At 41.1% G+C, this 26,275-nt stretch overlaps 3 protein-coding genes across 8 annotated transcripts; 1 reads left to right on the top strand and 2 right to left on the bottom strand.

Annotated features, from left to right (window-relative positions):
* Positions 1 to 8,570: 8,570 nt before the first annotated feature.
* On the bottom strand, positions 8,571 to 26,271 carry Gon7 (GON7 subunit of KEOPS complex). Of its 4 annotated transcripts, XR_011706536.1 has the most exons (3): positions 26,034 to 26,271; positions 25,569 to 25,794; positions 23,947 to 24,033 (listed from the first exon to the last, which is right to left on the bottom strand). XR_011706536.1 is itself a non-coding variant. In XM_071607583.1 (2 exons), exons 1-2 carry the CDS (start codon positions 26,233 to 26,235, stop codon positions 8,796 to 8,798), a joined length of 276 nt encoding a protein of 91 aa, XP_071463684.1. In that variant the 5' UTR covers positions 26,236 to 26,271; the 3' UTR covers positions 8,571 to 8,795. The 4 variants fall into 4 exon arrangements, 3 of the variants coding, with proteins under 3 accessions (XP_071463684.1, XP_027787381.1, XP_071463685.1); XM_071607583.1 differs by lacking the exons at positions 23,947 to 24,033; positions 25,569 to 25,794 and adding an exon at positions 8,571 to 8,869; XM_027931580.2 differs by lacking the exon at positions 25,569 to 25,794 and having other exon boundaries at positions 23,298 to 24,033.
* Positions 10,681 to 13,320, bottom strand: Moap1 (modulator of apoptosis 1). The gene is made up of 2 exons (XM_027931597.2): positions 12,628 to 13,320; positions 10,681 to 12,471 (listed from the first exon to the last, which is right to left on the bottom strand). Exon 2 carries the CDS (start codon positions 12,349 to 12,351, stop codon positions 11,299 to 11,301), a length of 1,053 nt encoding a protein of 350 aa, XP_027787398.1. The 5' UTR covers positions 12,352 to 12,471; positions 12,628 to 13,320; the 3' UTR covers positions 10,681 to 11,298.
* Lyset (lysosomal enzyme trafficking factor) lies at positions 13,025 to 14,785 on the top strand. Of its 3 annotated transcripts, XM_027931601.3 has the most exons (3): positions 13,073 to 13,088; positions 13,388 to 13,538; positions 13,956 to 14,785. In XM_027931601.3, exons 2-3 carry the CDS (start codon positions 13,441 to 13,443, stop codon positions 14,365 to 14,367), a joined length of 510 nt encoding a protein of 169 aa, XP_027787402.1. In that variant the 5' UTR covers positions 13,073 to 13,088; positions 13,388 to 13,440; the 3' UTR covers positions 14,368 to 14,785. The 3 variants fall into 3 exon arrangements, with proteins under 3 accessions (XP_027787403.1, XP_027787402.1, XP_027787404.1); XM_027931602.3 differs by lacking the exon at positions 13,388 to 13,538 and having other exon boundaries at positions 13,025 to 13,088; XM_027931603.2 differs by lacking the exon at positions 13,388 to 13,538 and having other exon boundaries at positions 13,088 to 13,168.
* Positions 26,272 to 26,275: the final 4 nt, after the last annotated feature.

Below are 26,275 nucleotides of genomic sequence, written 5' to 3'. Positions count from 1 at the left end.
CATGTTGCCCAGGCTGATCTTGAAATCCTTGGCTCAAGTGGGCCTCTTGCCTCAGTTTCCCGAGTAGTGGGGCCATAGGAGCACCACCACACTCAGTCAAGTTTCTATTGTTTCAAGCCACTCAGTTCATGGTGCACAGCAGCCTTGGGAGACTAACACAGTGCACCAATCCTCAGATATCAGAAAGAAGTGGAGAAGCTACCCCTTAACCTAGCCAAAAGATAAACTTGTTTATCAGTAATATTCTGAAACAATAATTTAAGGGAAGGAGCACTGGCTGTTTATTTTCTTTTTTTAATTATTATTATTTTTTAGTTGTTGATGGACCTTTATTTTATTTATTTATATGTGGTGCTGAGAATCGAACCCAGTACCTCACACATGCTAGGTGAGTGCTCTACCACTGAGCCACCACCCCAACCTTGGCTATTTATTTTCTATTTTTCTTTTTTAGCAGCTCCGGGTATCAAACTCAGGGCCTCACAGATGCTAGACAAGTGTTCTATCGCCAGCCACATACCTGGCCCCCCAATATTTCTTCTAATCTGTACGTGAAGTAGATATGTGGCCAGGGCACCCCCCGGCTGCCATGGCCTCTGCAGAAGGTGGGGATATAAATATGTTTCTTATATGTTATTCATTTTCTTTTGTTTCTTTTAATAATTGAGTTGTACACTTTACTTCTGTGTATTTTTGTGTGTGTACATGTTTTTGTTTTTGAGACAGGTCTCAACAAAAAGGAATGTCACTGGACGGGGGTGGGAGGAGGTCTCTCCAAGGAGCAGTGGACAGGACCTCTACCTGGCCCTGGGCAGGTTCTTGATTTCTGCCACTGAAAAGAATTTCAAGATGCATCAGAGCACAGCACAAGCAAAAACTGATTAAAGGACAGCAAAGGTACATGCACCCCAAAGGCAGGGTGTGGCTGCCCCTTGCCCCTCAAAGAAGAGAAGTGACTACCCTCTGATTACATGCGTCTCCTGGGGAGAAATGTGCAGGTTCCCAGACAACCTTCTTTGAAAATCAAATCCCATGTCAATCATTTGATATTCGGGGTTTAGAATGTTTCTCCCTGATTAAGCAGTCTAGCCATAAATCAGCTGTGGGTATGTTGTGTAAGTCTTAGAATCTGGTGACATTTAAATTGATTGTGTTCTGCTCATAGACCTGGGTCTCCCTCTACTAAGGGCCTCTTTTTACCCCTCCCCCAGAGCCCACGGAGCCCATCAGAGATTTCCCAGGCTGCTCTTGAGCTCCTGGCTCAGGCAATCCTCCTGACTCAATCTGTTGAGTAGCTGGGACGGCAGGAGTGCCCCACTACGCCTGGCTGTCTTTTTAAGACGGGAGGTTTGACAAGGTGATAGCTGGCTTGGAGAAAAGGAGAGGATTGGAACACATCAGACGCCTCAGAGCCAAGTGTCAAACCTGGCTCTGGTTTGGATCCTGGATTGGATTCCCATAAATCAACTCTAACAAGATATTTTTGAGATAGGAAAATTTAAACATGGACTATTAGGTACTAGGCTATTATTAACAATTTTGTCAGATGGGATACTGGCATTTTAAGGAGAGGTCTGTCTTTGAAGAGGTATATATTAAGGTACGTAGGGGCAAAAGCCATAATGTTCGGGATACACTTTAAAAGCATTATGATAGAACCAAATTTCAACCACTGCTTTTGGGTGAGAGGTGTGATTTCTAGTGGCCAGTCTACTTGCCTTTGGTATGTGAATATTTTGAAAATAAGCATATTGTATTTTAGCAAATGGGAGAAGCAGTAAGCTATTCATAAAAATTTAAAGCCTGTGGAGAGACATTTGGTTAAACATCGTATATTGAACACACATATTTATCTCTGTTTCCACCTGAAACTCATCCAAAATGACAGTCAAGGACTAAAACAAGTATAAGCCTACAAGAACAAGAAGTGGGTGGATTGACTGCCGAGGAGAGATGTCAACATGCTTTTGGCAGGTGGACAACTATTGAAGGAACAGTCCCTGCAGGGTATATCACTACTTGAAAGCAAATCCCCCCTCAGACCACCCAAAAGACTACAGACAGCAGCAGGCATAGTGACACTGTGGGACTAAAAACAGAACACCGATACCAGATCGCATCTCTAGCCCCTGTGAATGCTACCTTACTTGGAGAAGGGGGTTTGCAGATGTGATTGAGGATTTTGAAATGAAGAGATTATCCTGGATTATCCAGGTGGCCCTATATAAGCAATGGCAAGTGTCCTAACAGGAGGCAGAGGGGCATCTGACACAGAGCCCAGAAGGCCATGTGAAGACGGGGCAGAGCTTTGAAGAGGGTGATCTTGAAGATCAGAGTAATGTGACCACAAGCTGGCAGCCTCTGGAGCTAGAGGAGGCAGGGAACGAACTGTCCCTGGGAAGCCTCTGCAGGGAGCACAGCCTTGGAAGCACTTTGATTCTGGAGCAATGAAAATGATTTTAGACTTCTGGTCTCCAGAATGCTGAGAGGGTAACTTTCTGTCATTCTGAGCCATCAAGTTTATGGTAACTTGTTATGGTGGCCACAGAAAACTAATAGAAGGAGTTTGAGTGGAATTCAGGTGTAAGGAGCTCTGAGACTCCCAGACCCCTGTTCTCACCTGTGACCCGACCCTGGCAGGAGATGGGAGGGTTGTTCTCTAGACAAACTGGACTTGAAGTAGAGAATGCCCCTGACATGGTGGTGCCCAGGCAGATTGGGGTATGGGTGAAGCTTTTAACTGGGGGTCTACATTCCAAACCAAGGAGACCATGGCCCCTGTTTCCAGCCCTGGACAGTAATCTGGCTCCTGGAATGTAGGTGGTCAGCCTCACATTCCTTGTGCAGATTAAAGGATCATTCCCCAGGTGACTGAACAGTCTGGTAGAAAAAATCTCCAGCTACTGAAATTTGGGGTTCCTCAACTAAAAGGCTGGCCTGCTATCCTGTCATCTTATGCTAAAGCCCACTCCAGGCCCCCAGCACCACCCACCAAAGCAGTGCTTGCAGTCAAGTACTTAGTGCTCCACTTTGAGGTGAGAAAAGACAGCTAAGGAGCCTCACAGTTGAGAGGCCACTACGTGTCCTTCAGACTCATTGGAGAAAAGCTTCCAACATGAAAAAGAGAACAAAACAGAAAACAGACACTGGGATGCAGGACCACCCACAGATGGGACATAGTGGGGAGCTTTTATTCAAGTGTGGGGCTCAGACAGCTGTTCTAGTTGCCTGGTATCTGAGAGATGGATCTGTTTGGAAAAAATAATGACCATGTAGGGAATGGTAAAAAACTAAAATATAAACAAACAAAAAACCCTGGAATACATATCCTGAGAGTGATAACAAAGGATAATCAGCCACTGAGACAGACTGCATTTTTCAGTAGGATACATTCCTGCTCCACATGCCCTTCTCACAACATGACCCAAGTGGGACGTACGGTTCTTTCCTTTCATCCGTGGAGAGTAGGGCAGTTATGGCTGCCCGCCAGTAACCAATACGTGGAGCAGAAGGAATGCTGCAGGACTTCTGGGCCAGGACCACTGGAAAGAAACAGCTTCTGCCTGGCTCCTGGAATCCCCAATTGTGTTGTGAGGAAGCCCGTCCACTTGGAAAGGCCTGGCAGACAGCACTCCCAAACTGACCCTGCATCAATGACCAGGTGAGTGATGAGGCTGATGTGATTCCAGAGGCTTCCAGCTGAGACCTCAGACATCAGGCACAGACAAGCCATCTCTAACCCTGTCTCAGGGTCTGGTCTGGCCCAGAGAAATTATGATAATAAATAATGATTATTGTTTTAAGCCACTAAGTTTTGGGGGTAGGCAGGCAATAAAAGATGAGCAATACAACAAAGAAATAAGAACAAAGAGTTGTTAAATTTGAATAATGAAGCAATTATTAGTGAATACTAGGAAAGCCAAGCTACAACTGAAAAACTAAAATCCAGCAGAAATGAAGGAACTGAGATCCAGATTGACCCCGATGACCTGGTCACTTGCCCACCTCTCAATCCATCGCCATGGTCAGGAAGAATGTGGCTCACAGATTGGCATAGGCTTAGTTATCTATCCACCCCTTCACAATGGCCACGCCATTGGGAGAGAATCCTCAAACAAAAACTGGGGTTGTTACTGGAACAAGATGGATGGATAAGGGCCGGGGAGAGAGGCCAGTAGATGTCCCGGAGGATGCACGCATTCCTTTAGTTGCTCTGGTCTCAGCTAAGCTCTGTGGGGATCAGTCACTCTGAGAAAAGGCCATGGTCTTTGAGTCTTTTATTTAAAAGAAAAGCTGGGCCATTGTCTTGGTCTAGGATAAGTCCCTGCCAACTAGCTAGGATTGGCTCAGCCACTGGGGCAGAGAAGCCACTCAACCCTGGCTTTATTTAATACATGATTAATTACTAATACAAATAAGAGAATGGGTTGCCTTTTTGTAATTTCTCTCTCATGTTTTATTTTGCTTATTTTATTTATTCAGCAATCTGTACTTATTCACTGCAGAAAAGTAGAAATGTAACAGAAAGAGGAAAGGCTAAAATTTCCTACAATTCTGCCTCCCAAACTAACATTTTGGTGTCTGGTCTTCCAGACATATGTTTATGTATTTTCCAATACAAAAAAGAGATTGTCCCATAAATACTACTGCATTCTGATTTATTCACCCAATGGTAGGTTATAAGCTTATCAAGAAGTACCCATTAGTTTTGCACCATATAATATTACCAAAATTTAGCCAGCTTTGGCCTACAAACCCAGAAACTGCACATATTTCAAACCAAGTTTTGTTTTTGTTTTCTGGGGCAGGGGTACCAGGGAATAAACTCAGGGGCAACCGACCACTGAGCCACACCCCTAGCCCTATTTTGTATTTTATTTAAAGATAGGGTCTCACTGAGTTGTTTAGTGCCTTACTTTTGCTGAGGCTGGCATTGAACTCTTGATCCTCCTGCCTCAGCCTCCCAAGCTGCTGGGATTACAGGCGTGTGCCACCACATCCGGCCCAATACAAGTTTTTAAGTGGCAACAGAGCTCAGTCTTTTGGATGCTGCAACATTTATTCAACCATCACTTAGGATTGGACATTTTATGTAGTTTCTCCTTTTTACATAGTTACAAAAATATTGCAATGAAAAACTCTTACAGTTCATTCTTTTAAAAGATTCTTTTAGTTTTTGAGACATGGTCTCGTTAAGTCACCCAGGCTGGCCTCAAACTTGCCATCCTCCTGCGTTAGCCTCCTGAGTCACTGGGATTACAGGCATGCACTACTGTGCCTGGTCCATGTCCAGCTCTTAAAGCTCATTTTCTGTGGGTATCCTTATTAGTTTCTTGGGATACATTTCTATAAGTGGAACATGTTAAGTGGAAGAAATGCACACTTAAAGCTCTTGTTGTGTATTGTGGTATGTTAGAGGCCAAAGATTGGTGGGTTCAAGGTAAACCTTCCCACTCAGCAGGAGGCCTGAGGGTGTCAAGAGCCTGTGCCCTCGATGCTTCTTCTAAAAGGACCCTTTTGGGGGGTGGGGTGGCTCAGTGGTGGTGCCTTGCCTAGCTAGAGGCCCTGAGCTCCATTCCTGGTGACACACATGCACACACACACACACACACACACACACAAAGGCGCTCAGACACAGAAGTGAGATCAGAGGGAATCAGGGAAAGTGAGGAGAGGCTGGGCATTTCCTGCTGGGAGTAGATAGATTTAGCAGATTTAGGAGGTAATTATGCCCATACTCTAAAAAGGCTGGTTACAAAACCTAAGCCAGTCTGTTGCAGCCTTCAGAATGACTCTGGCATACAAAAGACAAAGAATATATCGGGGAATTTTCTCTCTTAACCTGGTTCCAATTGAGGAATACTGTCATTTATAGGTGAAATAAAATAAACCAGCTGGGCACAGTGGTTTGGGAGGCTGAGGCAGGAGGATCACGAATTCAGGGAGGAGTGCAGTGCTTGAGGGAGCCCCCTTTTGGGGTCTCACACTCTTAAAGGAAACTTTGTGAACAGTATATGGTATCAGTCTGGTGGGCTCCTCTCAATCAAGGCGAATAGGGTACTTCTGTCAGGATCTCTGGGTTGATATTATCTAGTCAATAGACAATGTTTGGAATGCACCCTTATCATAGGTCTCTGGCAATATTTTTCCCCTGGTTTTTAACTTTTTGGGGTACTTTGGATTGGACGGAGGGACCCTTTCCCACTGAGCTGCATCCCTAACCGTTTTTGAGACAGGTTCTCGCTATGTTTCTGAGGCTAGTGTTGAACTTGTGTTCCTCCTTCCTCAGATTCCTGAGTGATTGGGATTACAGGTATGTGCCACTATGCTTGGCATCCTTGGTTTTATTTAATCTATAGAAAATACTGTGTGTAAGCTAGCAAAGTATGTGGGTATTCATTAACTGGACTCATACTCCAAGATTCAAGGGCTTTTTTTGGGGGGGGAGGGAAGGGTACTGGGGATGGAACTCAGTGGCACTCAGCCCCTGAGCTACATTCCCACCCCTATTTTGTATTTTGTTTAGATACAGTGTCTCACTGAGTTGCTTAGTGCCTTGCCATTGCTGAGGCTGGCTTTGAACTCGCAATTCTCCTGTCTCAGCCTCCCAATCATGAGCTTTTTAAGAATCTGTCTGGAGGAAAAGAGGCCTGGGGAGTAAGGTGAGCATGTTCATGGAGCATCCTAAATTTATAGCCAGCTGTCTTTGCCTTTCCTGTACATGCCTTTTTACTTATCCTTATTTCTTCTATCCTACCTTAGAAGTAGACAGATCCTGGTATCTTTCTAGCTGTGTGATTCTGCACAAACCAATTTATCTATTCAAATTGTCTGATTCCTTATTTAAAATTAGGGATAGAAATGTATCTACAAAGGTTGCAGCCAGAATCGAAGAACATGATAGGATCTTGAGTTCAAAGCCAGCCTCAGCAATGGCTAGGCACTAAGCAACTCAGTGAGACCTGTCTCTAAATAAAATACAAAATAGGGCTGGGGATGTGGCCCAGTGGTTGAATGCCCCTGAGTTCAATCCCTGGTACCAAAAAGAAACAAGGAAAAAAATAGACTGTTATTTGGAAACACGATAAATGACAAACATTAAGCACATTAAGAACACAGCTTATAAAATTTTCAAGTAAGGATATTCAGAAGAATCCTTTGAGTCTCTGAGTTTTAAAGCTAAAAAGAACCATGGATTTTTGTAGGTAAATAAGCCAAGGTCATAGAGAAGTTTAACAACCTTACCTTGTTCAGAAAGCAAGACAAATGCAGGCTCAGATTTGAGTTCAAGTTTGGGCACTGCCACCACCTACCTGTGCGTCCTTGAGCAAGCTATTTACCTTCTCTGTACCTCATTGGCTCATCTGCAAAATTCTATTCTTTCAGGCCTTAGTCTTGTGATTCCCAGCCCACCTCCTACACTGGTGACTTACAAGTGTATTCTATACTGAATTGATAATTGTTAAATACAATGTTTTAAATTATACTAATTTGTTTGATATGCTCACAATTAACATGGTAACCCCTTGTATACAAAACAAAGCCAACAACTATAAAAGTAGAGTTGGGCCAGCTGGCAGCAGAGGCAGGGGCAGCATATGAGAAACCCACAATAGCTAAATAACTCTTTGAACTCAAATTTCATTCCAAAATAAAGACACTTTCAGAAATAGATCTGGTTCCCAATTTCATCAGTAAAGTGGAATCAGGATGCTCTCACTTGTATAGAGTGGGAATCAGTCCATTTGCCAAGTCCAGGTCTCTCTGACAAGCTAATTAAAAGATTCCAGAAGTGTCATGGACCTAGAAAGGAAGTCCTTGTGACGGATTGAATACATAAAGGCTTGGAAAACTTTCCAACCTTGGAAGTGACTGGTAGGTAGAACGCCTTTTGCCTGAGAATCCCTTTTCCAGTTAGGGCCTGGCTGGGGCCGACTCTGAGAGCTCAGCGCCACCTAGTGGTTCTTAGGCAAATAACGGCTGGGTAGGGAGGGTCTCCAGTAATGTACTCCCTAAGGACTTATTTCATGTTATTTGCATGTTCATTCGTAGGTGTGTATCTACACATGCACTTCAATGAACATTCTATTTTAGGCTTACTGAAAAGTTACAAAGATAGAGTACCCCTGTGTACTCACCTACATTGCCTGTTGTTAACATCTTATTAACATGGTTCATTTCTCACCTCCAAGCGCTGTTGCACTACTAGTTATTAAACTCCCGATTGTATTTGGATTTCACCTTTCCACTTGTGTCCTTTATCTGGTCCAAGATCCTCTCTAGGAAGCCACCTGACATATACTTACCATACTTACCATATTTGTCTGCTCTGGTTTGGGACAATTTCTTATAAAAAAAAAAAAAAAAGATCCTGGCAGTACTGGTCAGATATTTTGTAGAACATGGAGTAGCACAGTGGTGAAATACCTTTGTCATTACATCATATCAGGGACACATGACATCACTGATGATAAATCAGGATCACCTGGCCAAGGTAGTATTTGCCAGATTTCTCTACTGATTGATTTTCTTCTTTATTCCTTAGAAGCAAGTAACAAAGTTGAGCCCACATTTAAGGTGGGAAAAGGAATGAAACCCACCTTCTAAAGCAGAAAATGACCACATAAGTTGTTTGAAATTCTTCTGGAAGGAAGGTTTGTCTGTTCTCCCACACTTTCCTATTCAATCTTTATTTACATCAGCATAAATGCATGGATATTTGTTAGGGGTCACAACTCAATACTATGTAATTTATTCTGTAACTCAAATTGCAGCTGTCACTACTAGTAGCTTTTTCAGGCTGCTCCTGTGGCCTTTGACCTGCCATCTTCCTTTTGTTTCTCGGAGCATTTCCTTTGCATATTTTTCACTGAAAGAAAAGGAAATTACACAGTATTTTAATGTGTCTTTGAAACATAGTTAAAAGAATATACACTCTTTTTTATTATTTTGTGATTTTTATAAATGAAACTTCCATTACCATATTTTAAGTGCTGGGGAGTATAGTCCAGGGGTAGAATGTTTGCTTAGCATACTGAAAGCCTTGGATTTGATCCTCAGCACTGCAAAGAAGAAAAAACTTTTTTTTTTTTTTTTTTTAGTTATGTAGTATTTACCAGATACATGGCAGAATACCTTAAAAACAGCTGTTTGGAATCAGACTATGTGTCCTTGCTCCTACACTGAATCTTCCTAAACCTCAAGCTTCTCATCTGTAATCTAGGGGAATTAATAGTATTTTTTTTCTTTTTCTTTTTTTTTTTAATTTTTTATTGTTGGTTGTTCAAAAATATTTTTTTTCTTTTATGTGACTGTGTGTGTGTGTGTGTGTGTGTGTGTGCGTGTTGCTGGGGATTGAACCTAGGTCCTTGTGCATGCGAGGTAAGCACTCTACCAACTGAACTGTAGCCCAGCCCTAAAAATGTTTTTGACGGGCTTCTGTGAGGACTTCAAAGGGCAACATAGAATAAAGATCAAGGACCCTGGAAATAGTCTGGCCCTGCCACTTCTTAGTTGTGAAGCCCTGGGCAAATTACTCAATTCTCTGTGCCTTAGGTTCCTCTATAAAATGGAGGTGGCAGAGAGGACTTGGCTTGTTGTAGGACCAAATGTGTTCAATGGTGCTGTTTGGCCAATGGCAGGTGCTCAGCATCAGCTATTATAACTGACCCCAAAAAAACCTCCAGGGCAAGGGTTATAATCTAAAATTAATATTATAATCTTGTGTCCTTAGCTCCGTGGCACACGTATGGTAAAGCATTTACTAACCCTGTGTAAACACAGCTAATATCATTACCACTACTGAGGTGGCAAATGTGTGACAGAGCGTGGCACACTCAAACCACTATACAAATATAAACAAAAGCAGAACTACACCTTCAAATTATCCAGAGTTCAAATACCACCTAGAATTCAGCATTCTACAGAAAGGAACTTATGGGAACTTGGATTGTGATTGAGTAATGTACTCCTCTTCAATGCATATAAGAGGTACATGTGTCAAGTGTGGCCAACAACACCTGCCCTACTTCCTTTGTGTGGCTGTGGTAGACACCCTTAGGATTGCTTCTTTCTTGGCAGTGGAAAGAATTTGGGTCCTGTAGTAAGACAGAACAGAAGTCTGGCCCAGTCACAGACTAGTTGTTTCAACTCAGGCAAACTTTTCTTTCTCCCTGTGTTCATTTCCACAGTCCAAAACTGAGTTTCCCTATGTTGCAGGATTTGTACATGTGATGTGTGGTCCTTGGGATCAAAGGTAGGGCCTCATACATACCAGGCCAGCACTCTACCACTTAGCTCTAGCCCCAGGTCCATACTGCAGGAGTTTTAAAAGGATTACATGAGAAAATACATGGAAAAGCTTTTAGTCCAGTCTGCCAGGAAAAGGTATGCTGTTTCTTTCCTTTCTCCCTCCAAATTCAATACACTGAAGTCTCTGGATCTATACTTGTCCTATGTGTGCAGTCTTGTTTCATTCCATTGTTTTATGGCTTTAGAAGATTACTCTGGGAATCTCACTTAGAAAAAGATGTCCTACCCCCTGGGCACCAACAGGAAAGAGTTCAAAGAATTAGGGTTTGCATAACTAAGTCTGTGGTTTTCAAATTCATACTTTATGAACAGTTGGTTCACATGAGATCTCTTTTAGAACCTTAATGCAAAGAAAAAAGATTAAAGACATTTTATCAGCATTCCTTTATATTTTCACACCTATACTTTTATAACACTCATGAAAACAATATTCAGAACAATTGATGCTTTGATGACACATATCAGAAATCTGGCATTAAAGATGGCTGTTGCAGACTTATCAACCTCAGCATTCAGCTCTGCCTTTTGATTGCACAGAATCAATGATTTGTGATTTGCACAGAAAATAACTTAATATCTTAACCATAGCTCTTTGTTAAAAGGAGCTCAACCAATGCTCCTCTTTTATCATGCAGGGCAATATACACACCTAAAAACTACTGAGGGCACACATGTGACATGCTACACTTGCACCTGCTACCAAACAAGCAGAACTCTCAGTGAGATCTGGTTTGCATATGCCGCCTCTCAGCACTGTACACAAGATAGACCTTTTGTACAATTTACATGACAATAAAAATCACAGGGGTGACACATTTAAGGGATATTAAATAGGCATGGAAATGACAAATGGTTTACACTGAGAACAGAATGAGTTACTACTTGACAGCCAAGGTGGGGATTGGTTAGTGTCTATCACTGGAGTACGTGGACTCATCTACCTCCATGCTCTGCTTATTGCCAGACATTCCTCTGCTCTCCTGGGATTCAGGTGAAATGCCCTTCTAACCCCCTCTGGAGAAAGGCTGCCTCCTCCTCAGCTGCCTCCTTATCCTTTATCAGTGCCAGTAACTGCAGTAAGCCTGGAGCTGGACCATCCTCTGGCAGATCAAGCTGTCTGCGAACTGTTCTGTGAATCGCCCCAGCGATGATTTGCTCTAGGCGGGCCTGATTCACATCACCCTTCTCTATTGCTCCTCTCTGTACCAGTTTCTGTAATAAAGGCTCTAGCCTTAGTACATAAGCAGACAACTTTTCTTTATCCTTCTGGTAAGTGTTTAGATATTTGACCTGCAATTCCCTAGGATTATCAGTAACCCCAAATACTGTTTCAAGAGCCTGAAGGCATTCATGGGCTTTAATTAAAGGATTATTTATCTTGAGGATACGAATAATATCAAATGCTGGGCCACGAAGGCTCTCTATCAATCGCCTTCTTTTTTCTGTATCAGACACCTGCCATGTCTTCATCATCTGAGTAGTATGAAACAGCCATGATCCAAATTCTTCTTCCCCTGGTTCTGGAGGATCCCTGCCTGAGAACAGTCTCAATTTTTTATAATTTAGGTATTGGAGGGCAGGCTGAAGAGCCTCATCTAATGCCTGTGTCAACATAGCTGCCTGCATTTCAGGGATCATACCCTGGTCAAAAGGGTTATGTCCACACCCAAGAACTCTGGTCAACTCACCCACTGTCATGCCCTCTTCTTCTAAAAACTCATTTAATTTCCTTAAAAATTCATTATCCGGTTCTGGCGGCTTAAAGATCACTCTCCACACACCCCCTCTCCCTGGTATCTCCTTAGGAACCATATCATGACTTGTCTCCTCAGTAAGGCCTATTAAGGCTACGTTCCTGTTCTCATCCCTTCTGAACATCCTCCCAAGCAGTCTGTACTCCCCCAAAGGAGCCAGACCAGCCCGTAGAGCCTCCTCGATTTCGGCCACACCACAGGTCTGGGGGATGCCGGTAATCAATAGCGCTTTCCGAGGGTTCATATCCATCCCCCTGCACCAGTCTTCTAAAAGCCTCAGGGCCATCGTGCCCGAAATCACAGATTTAAGTTCTAATTCTTCCGAAGCGCGTGTGCCCACCGCAATTCTCAGTAATCCTGCGCAGTACCCCACGCAGGTCTGGTCAACGTGCCGAGGTCCAGCAGCCTGCGGGGATAGGAGCCAGATCAGTTAGGGGTGTCTGCGTCTGGGGCGCAAGTGCAGGTCCCCTTGAGCCCGCCGCCGCGCTCTGCTGCAAGCAGCCCCTCCCCTCTCCCGCCCCTCTGGGTCAGTGAAGCGGCTCGCCATCCCACCTGCCCTCACCGTTATCTACTGCGATGCCTGCGCCGTCTGCAGGGGGCGGGACGCTAGGCCCGCTCCCGACCGGGAGCAGGAGTGCGGGCGTGCTCGGTTCTGACGGACGCTCGGGAGGCGCGCCGGCCGCCGGCAGTGGATGCCGAACCGCCCGGCCTCTGCCCTTCTCTCCGCAGCGAGGAGTGACGAGGCGCGACGAGGCGCTCAGTTGTGACCTAGGCACCGCGGAGGAGGCGCGGAGCACGCGAGGCGCCAGACCAGACCCTCGCCCTCCTGCGCCGCGGTATCAGACCTGGCCCAGCTGCGGCTGTCTAGGGCGCACTCTGGAGGTTGTGCGGCGCGCGGAGGCGCACTGACATCACGAAGGCGGGCCTGAGGAGGCGGGGCGCGCGCGCTTCCGGCCCAAGCCGGAAGCCCCAACTGCTGCGGCATCCGGGACGGCGGGCGGGAGGGCCACCCGGGACAGGAAGGTGAGAGCCGGGACCTGCTCAGCTTTCCAGGCTGTCTCGGACGGCGGCCGCCGCTGGGCGCCGGACTTGCGGCGCTGCAGGTTGGCGAGGCACGGCCTGGCGCTGCCTGTGCAGCCCGGGAGCGGCGGGCGGGCGAGAGCTGCAGGGGGCGGGGCCGACGCCAGGGAGGCCCCAGTGGCCCGGGAGCCTCCCGGCCGGCCGGGTGACCAGCCCTGCTCTGCCCGAGGCGGCAGGGGCCGGGCCGCCGCGTGACTACCCGTAGTCACGCTGTACTTAATCACTGTTAGCTTGTGCTCCAGGCTGGCGGCGCTCACCTTTCTCCCCGAACCGGGTGACCCAGGGGATTTCTTTTATGGTGGCTTGTTCTGAAATGCCAAAACCACCCGATTATTCAGAACTGAGTGACTCTTTAACGCTTGCCGTGGGAACAGGAAGATTTTCGGGACCACTGTAAGTGTTTAAGAGTTACTGTCGTAACTTCGGGGCTCCGATGTTGGCATAATCTGTAGAACCCAATCTTCAGATTTGAAGCAATACTGTTAAGCCAGAAAGCATTTCAACTGTAAAAGTGAAATGTCCCGTAGGAAATTGGCTTACTTACAGTTTCTGAAGTGAAGGTGTACAGGACCTATTTAAGCAGATGTAATTATTTATTATGTAGAATTCACATAAAAAGCATGGTTTTTACTTGCTCGTAACTACTACATAGAACAGCCACCTGTAGGTTATGTACATTTCTTATAAAATTTATTTTGAACATTAGTGGGGTATTTTAGAGCTCTTGGAAATAAAGCAAATACGTTTGGAATAGTTGCCATAGAAGCATTACTAGACCCTAACTGTATTTTCTCATTTTTTACTTCGAAGGCACAGAGCATGGAGAATGATGAACTTCCGTCAGCGGATGGGGTGGATCGGAGTGGGACTGTATCTGTTAGCAAGTGCAGCAGCATTTTACTATGTTTTTGAAATCAATGAGACTTACAACAGGCTGGCTTTGGAGCACATTCAACAGCACCCAGAGGAGCCTGGTGAAGGAACCACATGGACACACTCCTTGAAAGTTCGCTTACTCTCCCTGCCTTTTTGGTTGTGGACAATTATTTTTCTGATACCTTACTTACAGATGTTTTTGTTCCTTTATTCTTGTACAAGAGCTGATCCCAAAACTGTGGGCTACTGTATCATCCCCATATGCTTGGCGGTTATTTGCAATCGCCACCAAGCATTTGTCAAGGCTTCTAATCAGATCAGCAGACTACAACTGATTGACACATAAAATCAGTCATTGGTTTTTCTTTATGATTATGAAACTGCCAGTACATTATGGAGTCTGATCACAAGAATGCGATTTCTTCACAGATCTCAGGAAGTTGTGGTGCGACAGAGGCTTTTTAAAAATGTGACTAAGGGACGATCTTTATCTGAATAATAATGATTTTTTTTTAGGTAAAGCCTGAGATATAGTACTACAGAATCATGTTGATGACTTCAGGTTTTGCAAGTAAAATTGTGTCTTGTTATTTGTATTCATTAGAAACTTGAATAAGTACCTGAACTCATTTCTCTTCTACTGTGCAGCATAGTGACAATTGAGAAAATTTTCCTTTGGGGAAAAAAGTGAATATGAACATTTCCATTGTGTTAAGTGTAAAAAGGTCCAAATATGATCATAAAATTTAAATTTTATACAATTACATGGCTTGCTTTAAGATTCTTAAAACACACTAATTCATCCTTCTGTAGATAAGCTCATGCTTGCTAGCTTTCAGTTTGAGGAAGTGGTATAAAACTATTGAAATAACTATGGTTTATTATTAATTTTGGAGTTAGGGATTGAACCCAGGGTCTGGTACTTGCAAGTACATATGCTGCTACTGGCCTATATCCCCAGCTATGATGCCTGTCTTGATAAGCAGAATTTGTTCTGGATAATGGCTGGCTAAATCATTTAAAAATTTTGTTTTAGTTGTAGATGGACACGATATCTTTGTTTCTTTATTTTTATGTGGTGCTGAGGATCAAGCCCAGTGCCTCATACATGCGAGGTAAGCACTCTACTGCAGCTACAACCCCAGCCTCGGCTGGCTAAATCATTATTAATGCTCCTGGTTTTAAAAAAATTTGGGCTGAGCATAGTGGTGTGTATCTATAATCCCAGTAACGGGAAGAGTCAGACAAGAGGATCACAAGTTCCAGGCCAGCCTCGGCAACTTAGGGAGGCCCTAAGCAATTTAGTGAGATCCTCATCTCAAAATAAAAAAAAAAAAAAAAAAAAAAGGCTGGGGATGTGGCTCAGTAGTAAAGCACTTCTAGATTCAATCTCCAGTATCAAAATAGTAACAATAATAATATCTACTTGGGAAGAGACTAAATGTTTTAAAGTCTAGAAATAACTTACACAGAAGATGTGAATAGGTGAAGGTAATTTAATCTAGTCCTTCAGATGTGATGCCCTTCTAAAGTCTACCATCCTGTCATCCTGATTTTTTCGCCCACAGCAATTGCATGAGGATGTGATTCTTGTACCTCCTCTCCTTTGCATTTATATTACCTTGTGTCAGGTACCAATACAAACAACTAAAGAAATGAAAGTACAAAGTCTTTTTTTTTTTTTTCTGGGTAAGATCAGGATATGTAGTTACGTTAACACTAGGACATATTTTACACGATTTTGGGAATAATCATAACCTTTTTTTTTTTGGGTGCTTACTCTGAAGATCTGTTTGAAGAGCTTTCCATGAATTAACTCCTATATTACAACTCCTTTGAGATGGCAGTTATTTTCCACGTTTTATTGATGGCAAACTGAGTCAGGAGTTAACTAACTTGCCAAAACCTGGCATTCTGATTCCTTTGTGTTTAACCGCTAAGCTATAGTGCTTTTCACAGATGATGTTTTTAGTACTGTTACTGTTTGCCCAGTCATGCCAAAGAATGGAAATGGCAATATTAGTGAGAAAAGTTTTCTTTTCTCAGTTTATATATATAAGCTACTGAAAATAAAGTTTCTTAGCAATTTGACCTTTATGTCACATTTGAGCCACAAGGAAGGTTGAGCATTCCACAGCAAACTTTTATCTAAAAGATAAAGCAGGTACCTTTGTAACTCAAAAGCAGAATCTCTCTTACCACCTCCAAAGGTCCAGTTACTGATGTTTCTTGACATAATACACTCAATCCAAACAATCGGCAGTTGGAAATACCTATTAGATAATAAAAATCTAGCATCTTTTCTTTTTGCAGTACTGGGATTGAACATCTGCCTATTTTGAGTATTCAGTATGCATGTTGCAGCCACTGTTTTCTGTTTCTTCACTTATAATCTTATGAGGCAGGTATTGCATTGGTAGTAATACCATTTACAGAGGAGGAAATTTGATGCACATAGGAATCAATAATCTGTCCATGGTCACACAGCAAGTTAAGTGGAAAGAGTCAGGATTTGAATCCAGGATGTTTACATTCAGATCTCCGGGTTTTTAATCATTCCACTTAACTACTTCTCAAAAAAGGAAAATTTGAGGAAAATCATTGGGAAATTTCCTGCTTTATTAGTCTGGATGCAGTGTTAATTTGGAGATGACTTTAGAAAATTATTTCAATTGCTTTTTGTCTTATAAATGCTTTATGTACTGCCACTTGTGAAAAGGCAATTCCTTTTTATTGAAGTAGATTTTATCTAATTTTGGAATTTTAAGCTTTAGTAAGTAAATGTTCAGTCCATCTGTATCAACATCATATTGCCTTGATCACAGGAATATGAATTAATAGTAAGATTGGTGTAGTTTTTCCAAATATAATTACAAAATTCTAGATTACAGGGTTAGTCTGCTTTATTATTTAAGAATTCCTTATAATTCAACCTGGCTTTTTATAGCTACATTCCAAACATCTTTGGTAGGGTGAAAAGGAGGATTGAGGAAGAGATTGAAATTAATAGATAGGAGACTTTGGAACCACAACCCCAGCCCCTAGATTATCCTTTATTTCTATTCACTTCACAATATGAAAGGCAATATGAAATCCTGAATACAGGATTATGTAGTGAGTTGGATGGTAAATGATATTAAGTGCTGCAGGGATTTAGGGAAGGGCAGATATCCTAGGATCCATAACTTCTAATTATTTGCTTCCAGATATGAGAAAAACAGAGCTATATTCCACAAGGATTTCATGTCATTTCATTTGCAACTACATCTGAGATGAAATGATCCTGTGTTTTTCACTGAAACATGTCAGATATATATATATTTTTCAAAAGTACTAGTATAAGAAATAGATAATTTGCAGAAATATGTAATTCATGGTGCTTTAGTCAACATTTAAATTTTCTGACTTTAAAAATGACTTTAGGGATGGGGTTGTAGCTCAGTGGTACAGCACTTGCCTAGCACATGTGAAGCCCTGGGTTCGATCCTCAGCACCACATAAAAATAAATAAAATAAAGGTATAGTGTCCATCTACAACTGAAATTTTTCTTAAAAAAAAAAAAAAGAAAAAGAAAAAAAAGGTTCCCTAAAGTTTAGAATTTGATTCTATTTCAAAGCCTTCACAATTAAACTTTTCTTTAGGGAAGTGGAGTCATGAGGTCAAGTGCTCACATGAGAGTGACTGCACCCATAAAATAACCAAACCAGTTTGTGTGTTCATCATGGATTAGTGTTAATCTTTTTAATTAAGATTAAATGAGGGGCTAGGGCTGTAGCTCAGTGGCAGAGTATCTGCCTAGCATGTGTGAGACTGGGCTCTATCCTTAGCACTGCATAAAGATAAAATAAAGGCATTCTGTCCATATACAAGTAAAAAAAAAAATTTTTAAAAAGATCAAATGATTTCCTTCTTGATGGACTTAACAACTTATCTCTAAATTTACTACAATATCTGGGGGCTGGGGATACAGCTCAGTTGGTAGGGTGCTTGCCCCGCACGCACAAAGACCTGGGTTCAATCCTCAGCACTACCACACACACACAAAAAATTACCACAGTATCTCATGACTCATTTTTTTTGCATCAAATATGTGCTATCACCTAATCAATTCTCCAACTTATAAAATTCCCATACAATTTTGGATCATGATTGGAAATCATCATGCATTTAGTATTTGTTTTAGTTTAAGGTGGTGAATAGGTATTAAAATAAGGCTGTATAGGGGCTGGGGTTGTAGCTCAGTGGTAGAGCACATGCCTAACATGTGAGGCATTGGGTTCAATTCTCAGCACCACATATGAATAAAGGAATAAATAAATAAAATAAAGGTCCATTGACAAAAAAAAAAAAAAATAAGGCTGTACCTTAGAAGTATCTGGGGAAATCAAATCAAAGCACAACTCCTCATATAACAATGCCAGGGTCCCTTACCAACCAATTATATCTGATTTTGGGGGTGGACCCCAGCCAATCCTATTCTTAAAACTTTTCAAATGATTCCATTTGGGTTGAGAACCACTGGATCAGTGTTTCTACGTAGCATTTACTAAACACGCAATGGTCAGTCAGGAGAGATTTGCTTGTCTTTGGAATAATTGTAGCAAAAAAAAATTATTATTATTTTTGGTACTAGGGATTGAACTCAGGGGCACTCGACCACTGAGCCACATCCCTTGCCCTCTTTTGTATTTTATTTGGAGACAGGGTCTCACTTAGTTGTTTAGCATCTCACTGGTACTGAGGCTGGCTTTAAATTCATGATTCTCCTGTCTCAGCCTCCTGAGCTGCTATGATTACAGGTGGGCGCCACCGTGCCCCGATGCAGCAAATGTTCTGAAGGAAGTTCACCCCATCTATTTTAATTACAAATCTTTAGAGTTTCTGTATTTTCTAATTTCAAATTCTCCGCAGTTTTCTAAAATATGCTTCTATCAGACTTCTGCCTCCCATTACCAAACTGTTCTCAAGAGGTCACCAGTCACTTATACTAACTCCACCGTCAAGTCTTGGTTCTCAAATCATCTATCAGCAGTTCTTGGATACTGTGTCCTTGAGATACCTTCTTCAGTTGGTTTCTGAACCAGTAGAGCTTTAGTGATAATGGATATTCTTTGTGCTATTCAAATCAGTAGCTGCTAGCTAGATGAAGGAAGCTAATATGACCAAGGAACTGAATTTTAAACTTTATTTAAATAGTCATACGTGGCAAGTATTAAATGGTTCAGTTCTAGCCGCTTTTGAATTCTTCCTTATACCTGCTTCTGACTTCTTGGCTGCTTCCTTCTAAACGTTGGTGTATCCCAGTTCTCTTTTTTATACTTACTCCTTTGGTCATTTTATTTAACCTATCTTTCCCTAACCTTCTCTAGGTTGACTTATACTTCCTCTTTGACAAATATTTGGATGGAAAATGTGTTTTATTTGGGTGTGAAGGGGTTGCTTTTTATGTGAAATTGTATTCTTTCCCCTGAATTTACATGACAGAGTATTAAACTGTTAATGTGGCTGATCTGTGCTTATTAAGTTCAAAGCATGAGTTTTTAAGTTAAAAGTTATTAGCCAGGTGTGGTGTCACAGGTGTTTTCCTGTGTAATCCCAGGGACTTGGAAGGCTGAATCAGGAGTATTACAAGTTGGAGGCCAGCCTGGGAAACTTAGCAAGACCCTGTCCCAAAATAAAAGAGCTTGGGGTAAGGACTTCGGAGATCAAACCCCAGTATTGGAAAAAAAAAAAAAAGTCTCACAATTTTTTTCTACATATGTATAGGAAAAATATATATATATATATTTTAGCAGAGAACAGAAAGGCATAAAAGGAAAACTATACCTCTCTCCCTTAACTCATATATTCTCTTCCCAGTGGCAGTTGGATTATATCTTTTGTTTAAAATATTTAGCCATAACCCCAGCCTGGATTATATCTTTTCAGATATTATAAGCATGTCAATCTTACATTTTCCAGTAGTTTAGCATTCTACAGATTTCTGTTTCTTACTAGTTTTCATTTAACAGAGATTGATCCTTAATGGCATATAGGTCTACTCATATCTTGATATTTTTAATGACTGCACAGTATGGTTGTACTATCATTACTTTTATTTAACTAGTCTTCTGCTGATGAACAATGTCAACTTGACTTTCAAAGTGCTTATACCAATCTACACTCCCCCCCCTTTTTCATTCTTAGTTCTTTTTTGGTGGTTTTTGAGACAGGGTCTCACTAAGTCCTTAGGGCCTCCCTAAATTGCTGAGGTTGGTCTTGAATTTGAGATCTGCCTGCCTCAGTCTCCTAGTCACTGGGATTACAGATATGTCCCCACACCCTTTCTAGCTCAACATTGCATCAGAAGAATTTAGCTTTCAGTCTTAGAAGTAAAAAATGGTATTATATTGTAGTTTTAATTTTCATTTCTTTGAAATGACATTTTTTCACTTAAAATCTATGTGGATTTCTTTTCCTGTGTCCATTTCCTTTGCCTATTTCTGCTGTGTTTTCCTGACAGGTACATAAGAGATATACTTTACCCCTCTTTATATTCTCACCTTATTAAAAGAATGTTTAGGAGGAATTTTATTATTTACTTTTATGGTTTCTGGATTTTTAAAATCTTAGGAAATTTTTCCTGATTCTAAAACTATAAAAGCTATTATTCTATTATTATTTTTTATGGACTTTTTTATACAAAAAAATCGATCCTCCTGTCTCACAGCCTCCCCACTTACTGGCCTGAAACTTCTTATGTTCTAAGGAGTGAGGGGAAAAAAACCCAATTTCTTCACAAAAATTAACCAATTTGTTTCTTTTCTCATTTGTTAAAATAAAACCGAGTTTTTGCCAGGTACAGTGGCCATGCCTATAAATCCTTGGGACTCAATGGTAGAGCACCCCCGGATTCAATCCCCAGCACTGTCAAAAAAAAAAAAAAAAAAAGTTTTATTATAAACATCCCCCAATTTCTCCAATAGAGAATTTTACATCCTACTCTAATATTTAAATATCCAAGAAAAAATTACCATATAATGATCATACTGCAATTAATTTCCCAAAACACTTTATCTGCAAGTATCACCAAGTCCTGATACAAAAAAAGGTCAGGTTTTCAAGATGTCTTTTATAAACCTTATTGCAATGTATTATATTTAAGGAATAATAAAGATCAATAGAATAAGAGCGAGCAATGAAAGGGGAGGAGGAGAATGAAGCTTACTAAATTATGTTACGTGCAATGTATCTTTTTTTGGGGGGGGGGTACTGGGGACGGAGCCCAGGGGTGTTTAACCACTGAGTCACATCCCTAGCTCTTTTATTTTACTTTGTGACAGGGTCTCGGTAAGTTGTTTAGGGCCTTGCAAAGTTGTTGAGACTAGCTTTGAACTTGTGACCCTCCAGCCTCAGCCTCCCAAGCCGCTGGGATTGTGGTGTGTGCCACCACACCCAGCTAATGGGCCCATTTAAAAAAATAAATAGAAGGAAGACCAATAGAGGAAGAGGACTGGGGGAGAAGAGGGAAGGTAAACAGGAAGAACTGCGGATTAAAACAGAGCTATGTTATATGCATTTATGAACATCAGAATGAACACCACTATTATGTATGACTATAATGCACTAATTTAAAAAAAAATAGTGATAAAAAAGAAATGACATTCTATACTTACATAGATTGAACAATTCCACTGACAAATAGTTATGTCTTTAATAGGCTAAATAGGGACTAGATAAAAGTACTATATAACAAACAGAATCACACCTCTAAATGAAAACAAACTATATTTCCTTTTCAAGTATAGGCCCTTAGCTGGGTGTGGTGGTGCACAGCTGTAATCTGAGCAGTTCAAGGCCAGCCTGGGTAACTAAGCAAAAACCCTGTCTCAAAATAAAAAATAAAAAGGCCCCTAAGAGAGGAGGCACTGGATTCAATACCCAGTATGGATAGATAAATAATAGTCCTTCCCAAGGAAAAGTAAAAAACGATCCTCTGGAGGAAATTAAACTAAAAACTGAAACCTGATGGATGAGAAAAGCAAAACAAAGTCATAGCCCAGGAGGGAGGGGATGCATTAATTTACTTCCATACTTTTTCCCCCCAAATAAATTTTTCTTCCTAGGTAATTAAAAAAAAAAGGGGGGGGTAATACTTAATGTTGTAATGCTATCTATAGCCAAGCAACCACAACCTATTATAAAAGAATGAAGGTTCCTGGCTACAGAATTCTATTCCTTAAAATAAATATTGCTTAAGCCTTGCTTTTAGAAAAGACCTTTTGCAAACACTCGATATTTAGAAAATTATCTACGTATAGTGTCAAGTATATTTAGGAAGGACGATTTTCTTGTACAAAAGTAAAATTGGAGTTGTTCTGCTTGCCCCTGGTTAATGTTTGTACCATTAGAAGGCGATAGATTAGAAAATTAGACAGGGCATTTCCTCTACACTAGTCCTTTAAACATCCTTTTGGTCAAACACATGGCTCACTTATGAAGAAAAAAGTATTAGAATTAGAATCAGTATACAACTAATTAAAAGATCAAAACTATAACCAAGAACTTTAAAACACTGGACCACAATACAAATGCTGTTTTGAAGTTTCTTCATAAACACTAAATGAAGGAGGAAACAAAAAATTCAGCTATCAGTTTAACCATATAATATCAACTATATGTTTTTTCTTTAAGGACCATAAATGGTAGTATTAAGATGTAGTATTATAATAAATCAGTTGAATATTAGAAATATTATCATAAATTAAACAAATAAGATAATTTCTGACCATTTATAACCTTTTCTAGTGGCACTGTTTTGATTACATTAAGAGTACTTAGTGGAAGGCTAATGTTCCAAGTAAAATATTTTAAGGATATGAAGTGCATAAAAATTGAGTGTTTTTAATAGCATGTACTGTTAGGCTATAGCTTTCAGAATATGCAACTGGGAAAGTACAATGATAATATCATTTAAATTAACTGATAATAAAAGTGATTCATGAAATATGATTAATAATTTAATATTTTATCATCTTAAAACAAAAATCTAACCAAATGCAACCCAGCTCTGCCATTGGTTAGCTCTGTAAACAGAGGCAAATAACTATTTTGAGAGTTCAGTTTACCTCTAAAATAAGTCATATTATTTGTAAGGTTATTTCCAATTCTAAAATTCTATGACTACTACTTGATTTCTTTGCATTTTAGCTATCTAAAGTAATCAGGAAAGATGGACGGTAAATTAAAAATGCTTTTATTCCACTGATAAGCATAAACACACACACACACACACATATATTTTAGGAATATATATATTTTAAAGTTTCAACATTTCTTTGTTAAGTAAAGCCAAAGTATGGCTACAAGTGGAGAGGAAATAGCTAAGTTACAGTCAACAAAACTGGTTTACTTAGGTCTTATATTTGTACTTGTACATATACCATATTATAGCACAAAAACATCCCCCATCTTGTGTCTCGAGCTTCCAGATAAGTCAGAAGATTAATTCACCCTGAGTGGGATCATCTCTGGCTGTCTATATAAGGGCTATATAGATGGAGAATTCAACATTTCCTTAGTACTACTCTCCATGTCCTTCTTTCAAAGGTGTAGACATCACACAATTTAAACTCAATGGCTATTTTAAGAACAAAACAATGTTGAAAAATTCAGTTGCCATGTTGGAGGAATTTATACATTCTTAAGTATTCTATTTCTTTTCTATGGCTTGGAATTTCTCACCCAAGAAAACAGACTTCATTCATAAACATTTATTATATCTTTCTCTGCTAGAAACAGAAGCAAGTTTTCTCTCTGACAAACTTGTCACAGGGGAACAAATTAAATGCTTTCCCAAAATGGAGCATAAGTCTTCCTTAATATCAGTGTATCATAACTGATGTAGCAGCAGTCTTTAAAATTTCATAAGTTATAGCTAAGAAGGCAGTTTTGGCCGTTTTGCAGATGGTCCATCTGAGTTAGTTCTTTTATCAATGTTATTTTCATCTTCTGCATCATCTTCACCATCACCTTTTAAAATAAATATTTGTTGTATGACATGTTCAGTGGGTTGAAAGAAATATAGAAGTTAAATGGTCAAAATGAGACCATTTCACTTTAGGGATTATTAAAACCACACTTATTTTAGATTTTTAAAAAGACTTCAGGGGAATTTAATATTTAAAACCTCTCTTTTGGGGCTGGGGATGTGGCTCAAGCGGTAGTGCGCTCGCTTGGCATGCGTGTGGCCCGAGTTCTATCCTCAGCACCACATACAAAGATGTTGGGTCTGCCGAAAACTAAAAAAAAAAATTAAATGTTAAAAATTCTCTCTCTCTAAAAAAAAAAAAAAAAAAAAACAAAAAACCTCTCTTTTGGATCACTTTCTTTTTTGGAGATATAATTTCTTTAACATAAAAATTCACTGTTTCTTTTTGGTACTGGAGATTGAACCCAGGGCACTTATCCACTGAGCCACATCCCCAGCCCTTTTTGTATTTTTCAATTTAGAATCAGGGTCTCACTGAGTTTAGGGCCTTGCTAAATTGCTGAGGCTGGCTTCTCCTGCCTCAGCCTCCGGAGCCACTGGTATTACAGGTCTGAACTACCACGCCCAGCTGGCTCTTTTTTAAAGTGTATGATTCTGGGGTTTCCAGTACATTCACTTGAAATTAACATCGCTAATTCTGGAATACTGCCATCATCCCCAAAAGGAACTCTATATTCATTAGCAGTCACTTTTCATTCCACTCAACCCATGCAACTACTAATCCACCTTCTCTATGGATTTTCCTACTCTGGACATTTCCTATAAATGGAATCATACAATATGTGGCCTTTTTTGTCTGATTTTGATTTATTGTCTTCAAGATTCATTCCTGTTGTAGCATGTATCAATACTACTTTAAAAAAAAAAAAAAATGCCAAATAACCACATTTTGCTTCTGCACTAATGGATTCAGGGACATCTGTGTTGTTTTCATCTTTTAGCTACTATAAATAATGCTGCTAAGATTCTGAGTGAGTTTTTGTTTAAACACGTTTCCAGCTCTCTTGGGAGGACTAACAGTGACACACTACTGGTTCACATGTTAACTTTTTAGTTTTTGAGGAACTGCCAAACTGTTGTAGGTGGAAACATCATTTTATAGTTCCACGAACAATGTACAAGTTGTTCACATCCTAGACACTTTTTATTGCTCTTTTTAACAGCCAGCATCCACATCATCAAGATGGAAACAAAATGGAAAGGAAAAGTACAGTTCAATTTCTTCTATGAGAAGAGTAAATATCTAGTTCTTAGGTATTTTGTTTGTCTTTAATAACTCAGGACAGTCAAAAATGGAATGATCTTTTTTTTGTATTCTCATTTAAGGTTTCTTTCTTTTAAATGGACACAGTTAAAAGTTCATGGTTCTGCTTTCAAAATATCACCTATGAAACTGGTATATAGGAAAGGAGTTTCTGAGGTTGAAGACTGGTTAAAATGAAATCGGCCCCACTCGTCGGAACCTGCTCCTACTGTAATAAATTGCACTCTTTCAGACACGTCTGTAATTTCACACCTGGCAAACTCCATTGTCGTTTCCAACACCCAGCTCATAAGTCGTGGCCACTCTCTAGGGACGCCTTGCTTGGATCTCTCGGCTTGCAGGAGTTAGAGGGTCCCAGAGTCACAATTTTTCACTCGTTCACGACCGTGTCAGCCTGCCTCATCCCCCTGATTCCCAAGGGCAGGAACTGAGTCGTATTCACCTCATTCTTTCCGGACCTCAGCCCAGACCCACCCTGCTGGGCACAGAGCAGTGGGCGTTCAGCACGGTTTTTGCGATATAAATGAACAGTCGGGAAAACGCTGGGGCAGAAAAGGCTTGGACACACTGGGCAGCGAGTGCCCACACTTTCAGAAGCAACTTCCCGCCCGCCCAGACTCACTTTCCACAACTCCGCCACTCACAGGGCGGCCCCAGCCGACGTTCCCGGGTCCCCGCCCCGCCCTCCTGTGGCTCCAGCACCTTCTCAGAGCTCACCGTCCAACGTATCGTCTGGGGCCACGCGGCCCTGCGCTTCCTGCTGTACCAAGGGACCAAAGAAGTCGGATACCAGCTCCTTCATCTGGGTCACACCCGACAACAGGTTCTGAAGAGAGTCGGCGTCTCCGGTCCCGTCACAGAGTACCCGCAGTCGCTGCTGCTCGCCGTCGGGGCCAACGTACTCTCCCGAAAGCTCCATGGCGACCGCTGAGCTTTAAGAACGCGCCACAGAAAAGCGC

Source organism: Marmota flaviventris, chromosome 2 (genome assembly GCF_047511675.1).
Source record: "Marmota flaviventris isolate mMarFla1 chromosome 2, mMarFla1.hap1, whole genome shotgun sequence".
Lineage (NCBI taxonomy): Eukaryota > Metazoa > Chordata > Mammalia > Rodentia > Sciuridae > Marmota > Marmota flaviventris.
Note: the sequence above shows the minus strand (reverse complement) of the source record. Positions and strands in the feature narration are given on the sequence as shown.

What these genes read in the sequence shown, in the direction of transcription:
- Moap1 (XM_027931597.2), bottom strand. Translation starts at nt 12,351, where the DNA reads ATGGCCCTGAGGCTTTTAGAAGACTGGTGCAGGGGGATGGATATGAAC.
- Lyset (XM_027931601.3), top strand. Translation starts at nt 13,441, where the DNA reads ATGGTGGCTTGTTCTGAAATGCCAAAACCACCCGATTATTCAGAACTG. An exon ending in GGAAGATTTTCGGGACCACT is followed by an intron (nt 13,539 to 13,955) that starts GTAAGTGTTTAA and finishes TTTACTTCGAAG; the next exon opens with GCACAGAGCATGGAGAATGA.
- Gon7 (XM_027931580.2), bottom strand. Translation starts at nt 26,235, where the DNA reads ATGGAGCTTTCGGGAGAGTACGTTGGCCCCGACGGCGAGCAGCAGCGA. An exon ending in CCCAGACGATACGTTGGACG is followed by an intron (nt 24,034 to 26,033) that starts GTGAGCTCTGAG and finishes TTATTTTAAAAG; the next exon opens with GTGATGGTGAAGATGATGCA.